The sequence below is a fragment of the Numida meleagris genome, chromosome 9 (assembly GCF_002078875.1).
Source record: "Numida meleagris isolate 19003 breed g44 Domestic line chromosome 9, NumMel1.0, whole genome shotgun sequence".
Classification (NCBI taxonomy): domain Eukaryota; kingdom Metazoa; phylum Chordata; class Aves; order Galliformes; family Numididae; genus Numida; species Numida meleagris.
In genome coordinates, this window is record NC_034417.1 from 735,438 (window position 1) to 749,518 (window position 14,081).

At 45.5% G+C, this 14,081-nt stretch overlaps 1 protein-coding gene across 8 annotated transcripts in view; it reads right to left on the reverse strand.

Annotated features, from left to right (window-relative positions):
• The window catches only part of MYO9A (myosin IXA), a 161,760-nt gene that overhangs the window by 123,739 nt on the left and 23,940 nt on the right, over positions 1-14,081 (reverse strand). For all 8 annotated transcript variants that reach the window (XR_002441694.1, XM_021406769.1, XM_021406768.1 and 5 more), the window contains exon 2: positions 8,730-9,651. Coding sequence is in view for 7 of the 8 variants with exons in the window: in XM_021406769.1 (XP_021262444.1) it covers positions 8,730-9,572 (843 nt within the window). In the remaining variant the exon portion in view is untranslated. The remainder of the gene's footprint in view (positions 1-8,729; positions 9,652-14,081) is intronic.

The following is a 14,081-nucleotide window of genomic DNA, read 5'->3' on the forward strand; positions in this document are numbered from 1 at the left end:
CAGCCCAATCCCTCGATACGTGCGAAATATCAACACCCTGGAGCTGAGATACACAGGGAGAAGAAACATCTCTGCGTTTTACTTTTCCCTGGAAGGCAGGCTCTGCTGCACATTGGTGCGCTGCATTCTGTGGGGCCGATGCATCGCTGACTGAGAGCTCCGGGAAGGATGGGATGGAGACGGGAGCGAGCCGAGGCACTGCTGCTAAAACAAAAAGAGCAACCAAATGCAAAAGCTGCGCGTTGCGTTTGGCAGCACTCTGGGATTAGATCACTGCGAATCCCAGCTTAAGCCCCTTAATAAAGTTCAAACATGAATTTCCTGACTAAGGTAAAAAGCCTGGCTAAAATTTATGAACTGCTGGCAAGTTTACCTCTATCCCAGAGGCCTCCAAATACCAAGAAAACTCTGGCCCGCAAATGCAGAGTTCAGGCAGATAATTCAGATACATTCCTCTTTTAGCATCGCTGGAGGGAGAGCTGAGGCAATGAGGAAATGAAGTGCAGTGAGAACAAAAAGATACTCTGGTGAAATACAAAGTTTGATTATTCCACGGGAGGTAAATATCCATTTCGTGTATTGTATGGCCGTCACTCTGCCGGCAGTGATCTCAGGGCTCGCTCTCATGCACGCCGCTGCTGCAGCACAGCTGGGCTCAGACACCAGCAATGTTATTTTCTGGTTCTGCAAACAATCTGGTTACTTCAGTACTAAGGACGCTACTCCCCAGAACGCATCCTTACTTTTTCCAGAGCCTTAAACTAAACTGCAAAGGGCTATTTCCAAAGCTCACAAAGCCTATTTTCAATTAAGGAGTGGATATGAGCCTCTCACAGAGGGACATTTAATTTCCTGCTCTGGGGAGGCAGCCCAAATCTTCCCCAGCTTCACCAGACAGCCCACTCCACCTACCAGCAGCTGATTCCTATCTCTGCCCTGAACAATGCCTTCTAAGAAGCCTCATTGTGCTCATTTCAGAGCCCTTCTGATCTGCAGGGTGAGGAACATTTACAGTCCAGAGGAGGATTTGTACAGTCTGGGAACCGGGAATGCAAAGCTTGCAGCGCATGCAAAGGGCAGAGGGAGGCAGAGGCATTGGGATGCAGCACTCAGCAAGCACAAGCTTTCAGTGAAACAAGGCTTGCTCCACTCTATCCAGAGGTGGAAGAAATGCCTTCTTATCTGTTGTCACTAACTACCTGGCACTGACAGCAACAGATGCTCTTTCATATTTTCATCTACATTTTGGAAACAACAACAGCAATTTCTGCTCTTCAGGATGATTTTCTGCAGCAAGATCTCCTTCGCTAAAGTATATAAATGCAACACGTAAATTCAATAGTTTCACAGTGAAATTTGGAGGCTATAGGAAGAAAATCCACAGACAATCCCCACTGTTCAGCCAGGAGAGACGCAGCACTACCCTCTGTATCTGCTCCTGCCAGCCTGCATTTCTTAACTCTAAATGTGAAGAAAGCAGTAGTTCTTTGAAAGAGAAACTGATTTCATATTTAATCAAAATCAGTTCAATCTCTTCCTTGATCAGAGTGAACCAGGGGGATGCAGCAGTGCTGCTGAACACCTGTGAACCATCCCCACCAAAAGAACCTAATCATCAAGAAGATGATATGAAAATTTTATCCTTTCCTTCAATTTTGGCGGAGCTTTACAGGACAAGCCGTGGCATCACTGACATTGCAAGAGTCACTGTCCAGTCCAGTTATTTTGGAAGCCAGAGGCTGGACCAGAGCTGCCGCGTGTGAGCCCAGCCATCGCTATCCCAGCCAGCATGCAGCATCACCCCTTCCTCAAACACTCCCAAAAGCATTTCTAAGCCAGCCCTCAGCTACAAGGCAGATGGAGGCTCCGACACTTTGCCCTCATCTCGCACATGAGCATTTTCACTCACCTGCTTTCCTGCTCTTTTGACATCACTCACACGGTTCTTGCCCAAGATTATGAAATCTAAGTAAACCTGCCTACTTAGTGGCCATCTGCAGCTCTGTGATCTCTACCACGAGCGCTGCACGGGAATCCCATTTCTCTGCTCTTGTTCCCTTCCACCAAATATGAGGATACTACAGATGTAGAAAATGTTGGCAAAAAAAAAAAAATCAGGTTTTGTTGGTTTACCTTGTCCAGAAATCACTGATTTTATACTAAATATATTCAATATTGCTTAAAATAAAACCAGAATTAATTACAATTACCCGAATTCCTATTTCTTTTAGTAGTACTTGTGGATTATCTGGCTTCTTGGTACCCTTTGTAATGAAGCCAACTGATACGCTTTACTTACATGATTCTAAATAATGGCTCTCTGTAACTGCAATCCATCCTGCTTTGGCTTGTATGACGCCCATTTTTGAACACAATTTCAATTCTTAAGCAATATTGCAAATCTCTTTCTCTATTCTGCCTTTACCCATGGTTGTCGTTAGGATTTAGACTCTTGAAAATTAAAACCTACTCTTCTTTTTATGAAATTGCTGCAAGCCTGAAAACAGAACCCCCTTCTGGCTCAGCTTAGCTGGGAGCCACGCAGCTGAAAGCCAAAAGCAAGCAGTGTGTCTCCCTTCCTATAGTGTACCTATCATACCCCAACGTAACGCAGAGGGTGGCAACGAGTAAGAGTTCTGATCTTAAAAGCTGCCTGGATTCACTATGGTTGCATGTAAGCATGAGCGCACGGTCCCTGCTAGGGATGCTCGGGGTTGCTTATGTCACTGGAGGAAAAAGGTGGAACTCTGAAAGAATGGAAGAAAGCTGAAGATAAACGTGGAAGATGATGATTGAGAATGAATGGTAAAACAAAGCAACTGCCCCCAAAATACGTGGCAAGGGGGTAAGAAGCACAGGAGGAAGGGAAAGATGAGACTGGGAAAAAAAACTGCATGTTTGAACACGGAGGTTCAGCAAACAGCACTTCTTCCAGCAGAGGCAGGGCTTCGCTTGTCACCTACACTGGGGAAACAAAATAGTTGCCTATTCCTTAAGGTGGAGAAAAAGGAGTTTCTCATAAACCAGCTTTAATCACAAATCAATGTTCTTGCAGTCATTTCAGGTCAGAAATAACCATCTCTGTCACTGAAACATAATAGAATGGACTTTCAAATTTGGGGGGTAATGGAATATTTGATGACAGTGGCAAGTAATGCAGAAAAAAAAAGTCAAACTCCATCATCGATGCAGTCAAACTGGATATTCCATAGACTCTAAAGAAAAAAGATCGAGTAATTCAAAACTGGCGAAGCAGATGAATGTCACACTGATACAGAGGCACAAACTGCAAAATACCACATTTGGGAAGCACTGGTGGAAAGCATTTAGTGCAGGGGCTCTGCTGTGTGCCTCCTTTGTGCTGCTGCTGCCGCTGGAGGCCCGCACAAATTCTTCTCATGTTAGACACCATCTGGGTGATCTGTGCCAGGTCCCCTCGGGTCGCCCTGCGCATTGGAAGAGGAGAATGCAATGCTCTCATCCTGGCTGCTACGTGAAGCACCCATGCCTAGCTCACAGCACACGGGAGCAATAGTAATTGGACATATTCTGGGTTAAAAATGATAAAAAAAAACCCAAGCAATGAGCACAACACTTTGCCTCTCCCATTCATATAAGGTCATTTTTAAGATAGGAAAATCCTAGAGCACACGATACAACCTCGTAAAAACAGCACATTTTCAATGGGACTTTGGGACCTAAACTGGATGATCTCATTTCTTTTTTCTGAAAGAAAAGATGCTGCTGGCAGAGCTGGCTCCGCAAGGCCGCGTATTGGTGGCTTCGGGTGACAGCAGCTCCTCCGTGTCCAGCACCGCTCGGTGTCCTGAAGGTCCAGGCCAGGCCCAGTTCTTGGAGTTAATCGATGTTTTTCTTTGCTCAATAGCTCTTTGTTCAGCTCTGGACATGTTCCGAAGCACTGCCTGCAGCTCTGGCAGGGGAGCAGCGCTTGCACCTAGCTGTGGCCAGCTGCTGCCGGCAGCTCCCTGCTCAGGCAAGGAGGGGAGCAGCCTGCTCCTGGCTGGGGCCAAGCTCCATGCATTAAAATTAAATAGCTTTTAATTGCTGCTTACATATGCCTCCAACAATTCAACAAGAACAAAAAAGGAAGGCTGTTAGACTTCCAGGCCGTAAGAGCGAAGCCATAACTTCCATGCACGACCAGGACACACGCTGGTGGTGTAATAACATTGCTCCAGAAGTTTAAAATAAAATTAAATTACAATTAAAAAGAGATGGCTGCAGTGCTATTCCTAAGATTTCAGCACAAATCCCCACCTACTGGGAAGGCGTGCAGCCCTGCACCCCTACAAAAAGCTAACTGCTATTTTACAAAAGCAACTCAAGCCATCAATTCTCCCTCTCTTTTTTTGGCACAAACTATCAGTGGTGAATGACAGCAACAGCTCCTATGCACAGCCAGCAACATTCGCTGGCCCATCACTGTAACATTTTTTTGTTATTATTTTTAAACAATTGAGAAATCCCTGCTGGGACGTTGAGAAGAAGCATGCTAACAGCTGCTTAGAAAACATGTCTGGCTTTTGTAGTTTGCAGTGCAGTACTTCTCGTGACAAACAAGATCCCAAGACGTTGGGATCACTACGGCTTGCGTAACAACCCAGTGCCAACTCCTTGAGACCCAGGCACATCATTACCTGCCAGGGGCATGTGGAAATCTGCCACTTCTCCATAGATGCTGAGAGTAAAAGAAAATGATGTATCAATTTAATAGATTGACTTACACTCAGACCTGTCCAGCAAAGCTGACACTCGGTTTGCTCCTCACTGGGCAGAGGAGAACAGTGGTGGTCCTGGTGGCTGTGGGCAACACAGGAATTCTCCTCCTCTAAAAGATGTAAAAACCATAAAAATATCAAGCTCATCTTGATGCTTCTAGCTCCTTTAATTAAAGGGAAAATAGTGTCTTAAAGACTTGTCAAAACTTGTTTATGACAATTGATACTAGTTAGAGGTAGAGCAAAATGATGGCTAGTGAGAGAACGCTCCCGCGTTACAAGATTTGTATATACAAGATTTCAAACACTGTTAGCTCTTCTTGGATTTCTTACACTTATTATCATGCTGAGACTGAATTTATTGCCACGTCACAAAGAGTCCAAGATGTCAGCTTGTATTTCTCCATTAAATGCTTTGTAAAAACAAGCATGTATTGTTTACCAAGCTATTCTGCACCAGTTTGCAGAGATATACCCCCAAAAGTTTAAAGATCCAGGGATGCCTCAAAACACAACCATGACTTGCCTAAAAAACGACAACATGGTGTGGTCATGGTGTGCATCACACTCTTTACATCAAGAGTTAAAAACAAAGAAATATGGGAGACCCAGGTTTCCTGGTATTTCCCCATCACAGAAAGCAATAAGGGCTCCTTTGCAACAAAAACGTCCAACGCTCATCAGAAGCAATGAGCACCCAAACCAATAGTGTTTAACGTTTCAGATAACTTCCCCTTCATATCTCGCATCCCACCTCACCTTCAGATTGGTATTTTCATCTCTTATTCGGATGGGAGAGAGAGAGAGCCAATCTAGGACAAGCTCATGCTTTTATATGATTGAGTCTTAGCTAATTACTCCAGCTCAAGTATCGGGGAATTAAAGTGGGTCCCATAACTTCTGCCCACCAACTCTCCTGCTGCAGAGATAAACACACCATTAAAAATCTCCCTTTGGATAGAAGCATAGCCTTTGGAGCTCCAGTTTGCTGGTTCAGAGCTGGAAAGCCAGAGCAACTTGTTCCCCAAGCACTGACAGCCTAGCTCGCTCATAATTCATGGGTGCTGAAGGAATGCTTCACATACAGCCCCTTGTACCAGGCTTGAATGGTTCTGGGCAAGCAGTTCTGACCTATTACACCTGGACTGGAAGCTGTGAATATTTGGGTTTGGTGAATTAACGCAGTGAATGATGCCACCAAGAGGGGCTGAATGCTCTGCAAGGTGACTGCATGGGGACCAGGAACTCTGCATAGGAAAATGCCCAGAAATGCATCTCTGCGTCTGACTGGGGACAGAGCATTGCAATGGGACCCAAAGTGGTTTGAACAGATGTGTAAGTTGGAGATAACTGCTACAAAACTGGTGATCACCAATAGAGGACCACCGAATACACACAAAACGTCTTCATTTTGCAGTGCAATGTAAACAGAGGAGAGTAACTGGCACACGGTGTTTATTCCACAGAAATCAACTATTTCACAAGAGCCCTATGAGTAACTGCAGGTTAGACACACCAGTAACTGGAAGTCCTGCAATAACAACACTTTTCTGGAGAGCAAGCCTTCTTTGGAATGAGAATAAAAGTGAAAACATTTCTTATTCTACATATTGCCTCTTTCCCTCTCTAAAAAAAAGTCATGTTTCTGGAGTAAAGTGTTTCACTGAAGGACGTATATACAAACCACATGAGCACAGACGCCTGGCACGCTTCGTCGATGCCTTCTTAAATAACGTCCAGGCAGGCATCTAAATGAAAAGGAACAATCTATATGGTAATTAAGCAGTGAAGCTATGCACTCCGCGTCCCTGAAGGAGCATCAAGCTGAGCATAATGAAGTTTTCATCTCAAGTATGGCATGACGTGTACTGGAAACCGAACTGAACAGGCGGTTATTCCTCTCATATCTACGTAAAACATCTGAATCTGTGAAGCTCAGCATTGGAACTAAACACAGCAGGAGTTCTGCTCTCTGACAACCCAGCTTTACTGCTACCCTGCTGAAAATGCCATCTTCTATAGGTAAACAGGCTACATAAGGAAATGGAAAATAATGGAAAAACGCAAAGAAAATCATCTATTCAAACCAATTCAAACCTTGCCTTTCTTTAAAAGCATGTGGTATTTAAGTAATACCACTTACAATAAAATGAACAGAGAATTACATCATTTCAGCAATGCCAGAACTAGGCACAAGCGACAGGATTTGACTGAGGTCAGCCAGCAGAGTGACACAGTCCTGCATAACCACTCTGAAAAGCACTACTGCAAAGCAAATTTGCCCACTGAATCCCATATTAGGGAAAGGGAAAACACTTCAGACTCATGTCAAATGCATGCCAGGAGACGCTTGGTCTCTATGCTGTTATCAAGCTAGGCACCGCTACACCTAGCTCCTGGACGACACCACAGCGTTCGGATGACAATAACAGCTTGCCTTGGAAAGCACAGCTTGGACACGGCTCGCAGGAATCTCATAATGACCTCTGCAAGAAAAGAGCTCCAAAACAATAGCCTTGGGCTATTCCAAAAGGTAAAGCAGGAAAATAGCGAAGCTGCAGAAAACCTTACGCCTGCTACGCTTCCGCTCCCTCCATGCGAGCACAGCTGCAGAGGCATTCCCAGGAACAGGCTGTGCTCTTGGAATTGTTCTGCAAGCAGGCAGAACTCTTATTTGCTGTGCTCTGGTCTCGAAATCCAAAGTCAAAGCACCAACAGGTCTGTCGCTGTGCACTTGCCTCTTAAAAGGCAAGCCTGAAATAAATGCAGTTTCATTTTTGATGTGCAGGAGGAGAACAAGAGGATCCGAGGAGGCTTCTGAAGGAAGGGAAAAGAATGAAGAAAGAGGAAAAATGATGCAGATGCTTAGCATCCACCACAAACACAAAGAATCAAGAGGTCAACCTGCAAACCGTTCTCAAGGTAACACAAGCCCCCAGAGCCAATCCTCTTTGAAGATCCCTTTTTAAGGCAATTCTAGGAATTGAAGGAAAAACAGAGGTATGCACATCTTATCTGTAAGGCCGCTTGATTTGTGACGACGTTGAAGAGAACTGGCGGACCAGAAGAAATTCTGGATTAACCTAACCTCGGAGCGACCTAGAGGCAGCTGAAGTGCAACAACAGAAGCGCAGCTGCCAGAGCGAAGGAATGCAAAGTTCTGCCCCAAAAGCAAAAGGAGCAGCAGCCAGGATTCCGTGAGCCCACAGTGCCCTGAGCCCAAGTCCTCGGGCTCACCAACGGTATGCAGACAGGGAGAGCTGCTATCACCGCCTGCAGCTGCCAGAACACTTGCACTGCTGCAGAAGCATGGCCAACATACTCCGAGACACCAGCCAGCAATTAGGACACTCCCAAACAAACAGATGAAAGTTCACTCAGAAATAACAAAAAATGACAATTCTAAGGAAAACTATTTCAACGAATTACACAACAGGCTCAAAGCAAATCAAATAATGAATTATTGTATCCCACCTTCAGAGTTTCGTATCCGTGAAGCTAATGTTGCAGTTCATGCTGTTTCATTTCCTTACCAGAAAGGTCCTCAGAAAATAACCAGTCATCTCAGCTAAACTAAGTACTGATGACCTGAAAATAAACTTTTGGCTATTAAAATTCCTCTTCATCTATCCCCCAGCTCAGTGGAGCATACAGAAAAAAACCCACCTATATGCTACATGCCATGAATTCAGTCTGCAATGTACAAAAAAAAAAAAAAAGACTACCATTAATTCATGAAAGGCTATGAAGAAACACCCAAATGAAAACAAATGCATTAATGAACTTGTCAAAGTCATTTGCTGTGATTCTTTTCCCTTTTTTGAATCATGTCGTATTCTCCAGGCTGAGAAGCAATCCCCTGTTACTGCTCATCCTGTTGTAACTCACTTTATTATCAGCATTTACCAGACAACCTCGTAATAAAACCACAACTGCTTGGGTTTTTTACACCATGAAAAACTTTCCACGCTGCTATCATTTCCATCTTACCTCAAGCACTGGTCCAGCTCCAAGAATAATCTGTTCGACTCCACTAGCAAATCCCTTCTGGCTGAGGGCAGTGAGGTGATGAATCAGAAAGTTTGTGCTCTGTGTCTTCCCCGAGCCGCTTTCTCCTGAAATCACGATGCACTGGTTCTTCCTGCGCTGAAGCATGGCATGGTAGGCCACGTCCGCCACTGCGTAAATGTGGGGCTCCAGCTTGCCCAGCTGATGGTTATCGTACATTTTGACATACTTAGGGTTATAAATAGGTAGAAACTTGAACGGGTTGATAACTATGAGGATGCTGCCTACGTAGGTGTAGATTTTCTCTTGCTTGAAGCGGTTTCGGAGGTTCTCCAGGAGCGTTTTCTCGTTCAAGTCAGGCAGGCCGCACAAGTCATCGTAGTCCTTCTGCTGCGGCTGGGGCAGGAAGCCCCGCTCCACCATCCTGCGGCGCTCCTCCGTCACCCGCAGCCAGGACTGCAGGCTGCCGTAGTGGATGGACCCATCGAGGTTCTTCTCCCGCAGGAGGAAGCGGTAATCCTCGCCGCTTGTTCGGTTCTCGAGAGCCATGCGAGGCCACAGCATCATGCGCTGGACCGGGCAGTCGGTGGGGTTCAGGATCCATTCCTCCCCACCAAACTCCTTCACTTCTGCAAGGACGTAGCATTTTGTTTTCTCGAGCTGGAGTTTATTGATGAGCGAATCGATCACCTCGGCAGCAGTGGAAGTTTTCCGGGCGGTGATGGGGCAATAGATCGTCCCTTCGGCGATGCTCCCGGGGTAGATGTGCAAGGTGTACTCGCTGTCTTCAAAGCGTCGTCTGCCTCCAACATCATTCACACTCATATTGGATCCTTTCCCATCAGTACCTGTGCTGCATAGTTGGGACTGGCCTGCACGTTGTCAGGTCATCATGCTATCAACACTGAAAATGGAAAAAAAATAAAGAGGTTAAGTTCAAAAGCTGCCCACTTCAGGCTCACCTCTACTCAGACAGAGTTACCCACATCACCTCAAGCTTTTGCTGTTTTTTCCCTGACCCCGAGGAATGATAGATGCAAGCAGACCCTCCTAGTTTTGCATCCATTCTCATTTTTACTGAGAATAAAACCAAACCAAAAAGCATTCCTTTGGGAACAACACACCAGACAGCACGCTGAACCAGTGGAGATACAGAGCTCATGACAAAAGGTCGTTTGGTTTTATCAAATATCATTACCAAATAGCTTACCTGAGAGTTAGTGCCTCTATATCTACGTTTACGAGTTTCATGCAAACCTAAGACGAGCATCATTCAGCCATGACTTCGGAACATTTTGGTTCTCCCAACACTGACCTCCCCTTGCACACAAACTACATATTTTCTAGAGCCTCTAAGAGGACTCATCCTACCTTGAATGTAAAAGGCCAGCTTAAGAAGCTTTAAATGAGCCACGTTAAGGGCACATCCCGACCGAACAGAAAATGCTTTATTTCTCAGTGCAAAGGCCCTTCTGACAAGCATTTAAAATGACTGTTGAAACAACCATTTATTTGCCTAGTCACAAGTTCAAAAACCACCCATGACTCAGCTCTCACAAGGTTCAAGCTGTCTCAGACTGGAAACAGACACAATTCCTGCACCAGTTCAAGAATCGAAACTGCTGATAAGCCTGATGCTTTGCCGCAGCACTAACAGGATGAGGATCTTTACTGATTTCTTTTACCCACTCCTACCGCTGCTCCGAAATCCAGACTGCGATAAGAATCACCACATTCGTGTGTATTTTTAGGGTGCATGATTCCCTCAAATTTTAGCTGCTTTGCATTAAGATAAAATGACCTCCTCTCTCTCCTGGTCCTTGCCCCAGATCCATCACCCCACCGCCGTGGATACAACCCTTTTTCTTCCAACCCATTAGGGCTCTAACAGTGGCACTTCTCCACCCACCAAGTCCTCCTTCTCCCAGCATGTCCACGCTAACAGCAGATATGACACACTGCAGCCCACTCACTCATGCAATCCCTTTTTATTTCTCTCACACTGCCTAAAACCCATGAAACTCACACATCTGGTGCTGAAACATCGAAACTTCTCAAACTGAATCACCGAGAAGACAAGACACACCAACGTCTGCCCCAAATAAATGCAATTCCAGGGTCAGTGGTCCTCAGCCCTCCAGCAAGTCACAACAAACTCCCCTCAAAGAACTTCACGTAATTCCACTATCGAGACAGAAGCGAACAGGGAAAGGTGAAATTTCACAGACAGAGGTTTGTGTGACGTCCCACCTCACACTGAGCTTTTCACTGAGCTTCCCTACAGCATCAAGAAGATGCTCAATGTGGTTAGAAGAAATGTCAAAACCCACACTGGGTTTGGGGAGCACCTGAGCTCCAGGTATTCGGTTCTGGGAAAAGCACTCATTTCAAACACTCACGCTGTCCCTGTGCTTTTCCCAACACTACCATCAGTACTCAGAACTACACCACTGGAGACAGGGATATTTAATTTCTTACACACATTTCCAATATCACTGAATGAAACGTATTATTTTATGTTGTACCGTTGTATTGTTTCTCGCTCCCATATTTCATGAAGTATATTATCCCTAGCCACGCGCTATGCGAAGCAGAGAAATTAATATGTCACAGTGAAATACATCTGGCATGGCCACACGGCGCATTGCTTGGTAGCAGGACATATATTATGCACTGGGAAGCGCTCCAGCTGCTTTCCTATAGGTTTAGGATACGCACAGATGCAGCAGGGATGATGTCAGTTCTGTGCTGCATTGGGCTTTCTTTGTCTAGCTCCGAGCCTGCAGTATCAGCTTTTCTTAACACTTAAGCTCAGTAATTCCTCATCGAGACTTTTCTTCAAAGCTTACCATGATACGGCTGGCTATTTTTATTCAAGTGATCTGAGCCTATCAAAGGCTGCTGCTCATGTGAGAGCTGCAAACAGTACTTTACGTCAATCACTTTAGTAAAACCTCCTTCCACGCTGCCTCCCCCTTTCCCTGCAAGCTCGATAAAGCAGCCTGCCCCTCTCCCCAGAATTTTCTTCCCCCTAGATGCCAGTTCCACGTGGCCTCAGCAGCACAGCAACCATCACCTGCACCCATCAGCTCTGTGCTTGCCAGAAGGCAGAGCCAAGCACCAACCTCCTGCAGCGCGCGACGCCAGGCGCTTCCATCGAGCACGCTGAAATTTGGCGAGGTGAGAAAGTGAAGAGGTGTTAATTTGAGCCTTATAAATCCCCACAAGGCTCGCTACGTGATTTACTCTTAATGACATTAAACACGTCTTGGAGTATTATGCTGGGTCAGAGGAACGTTAATGAAGGTAATTGCCGACGGTCTCCCAGCTGCCGATGCGCAGGAGCCTGGCTTTGCTCAACATCCAACACGCCTCACATGGGCAGTGAGTTTTACAACATACAAAACACCATCTCACAAGCGTGAGGCTGCAAACCAAGCCTTGCACCCTCCTGCATTACAAAGCAGATCCATATTTACTGAGGAACACAACACAAAAATCACAGCAATGCCTGCTGACCAGCTAGCTGAAAGAAAAAGTGGCTTAAAATTATGATGGTCATAAAGCTAGGCTTTGAGTATACACTGAGCTTGTGAGCAATGGTGTACATCTACACTACGGGCAATCTTCAACCACATTATGGTCAACTAACAGAAGTTTAAAGGAGTTAAACACTGGTAGCAAGCATGCTTTCTTAAAGGAAATTATATATACAATGGTATATTGGGAGTGCTTTTGTATGGGGGAGTGCATTCTTAACCAAGTTTAATTCTCTAAGCAATATCACATGAGTGAGAATGGTTGCGTTACCTTTGAGAAAGACCAAAAAGCAAGGAGAAAAAAGAGTCTGGAGCCTCTGCGATTATGTATCACCACAAAGAGCACGAGTGCAGGCTTTCAGTTGTGCTATTTCCTGCTTTTCTGCTCAGAGAGACATATCTCAGTATTTTCCTTTTCAGGGACAATGTAAGCAGCACGTGGCAAAAAGCCAAAATAAGCTGTCCACTGGAAGCATCAGTACCCGCTATAAATAATCCGAGACAGCTAAAGCTTGAAATCATGGCCGGGGCTTGCCAAATACTGGAGGACTGGAAAGAAAAGAGAGCAGCGTCAGTGCTGAGGCTGCTAGCGGGGCAGTTCTGGAAGCAAAGTTCATTTACAGTAACACTGAGGAGTAACTACAAAAATAGAGAAACTTGCTTCCCCTTCCTAATCCTCAGACAACTGTAAAGCCTCGGCTGCTCGAGCTGCATCCCTCCACCAGAACGCATACCGTGTGCAGCAGAAATTCCTCAAGCAGATAACTTAATCTGAGACAGCCAATTCAAATGCGCTGCACTGTTTAATCTGAACTCGCTGGCACACGAGCTCTCTGAATTTCTCTTCGGCAGCAACAGAAGGCAGACAGAGCAGCCCCCCAACAGCAAGCTGGCACCGGACTGACATGTCTGTGGCAGCCGATGCCATCAAAATTACAGTGCTCAGGAAAGACAGAAAAGCCCACCTAGATGCCAAACATCCCCTTGCATGAAGACGAGAAAGACAAGGGTAGTTCCCTTAATTTACAAACGAAAATATCTATAAAAACATGCAAGGTTTCAGTCATCCAGAACACGGTTACTGCACGCAGTTTTACAAACCGGTTCATTCAGCCATCTGTACAATGCTAATCCTCCTCTTTTTTATGGCCTTTCTCTTCTTTGCTTATCCTGGTTTTCCCCGTTTCATGATAGAAGAGAGGCATATTGTAGCTTAATCATTTACTTCTGAATAACCCAAAGAACCTCACGATGCACGTAGATCCGCAGTGCTACCTGAAAGTATAATGACTGTACGGGGGACTGCCTTGCAGCAAAACTGCTGCAAGGTCTCCATAAAGAGAGTTTCATCCGAAATAATTAGTTTAATTCTTCTGGGGTTTGCAATCAGGAAAAGTGAGATTTCTGAGTGTTCCAGGGCTGGCCTGTAATCGCAACTCAAACGGAGTTCTTCCAAAGGAATGACAAACATGGACAGCAAGGAAATCAGCACTCCAGGATTCTCTGTACACAGAGAAAAGTCCTTTCAGGTAAATTCCAGGGGGGCTCACTTGGACTGACAGATGTCAAGCAGGAACCAACACACAACGCCAGGGACACCTAATGAAACTGCTGACCATTCACCCCTCGTGCCATAGCAAACCCAAACAACTCTGTAAATAACTCCTCCATCCCTGCAACCCAAGGCAGACTCATAAGCATCACAAGTTGTTTACGTGGCTGTTACTGTCACAATAAAAGGAGAAACCGTGCTCAGCAGGCGCTAAGCACCATCGCTCCGGTAAGGGGGGACAGT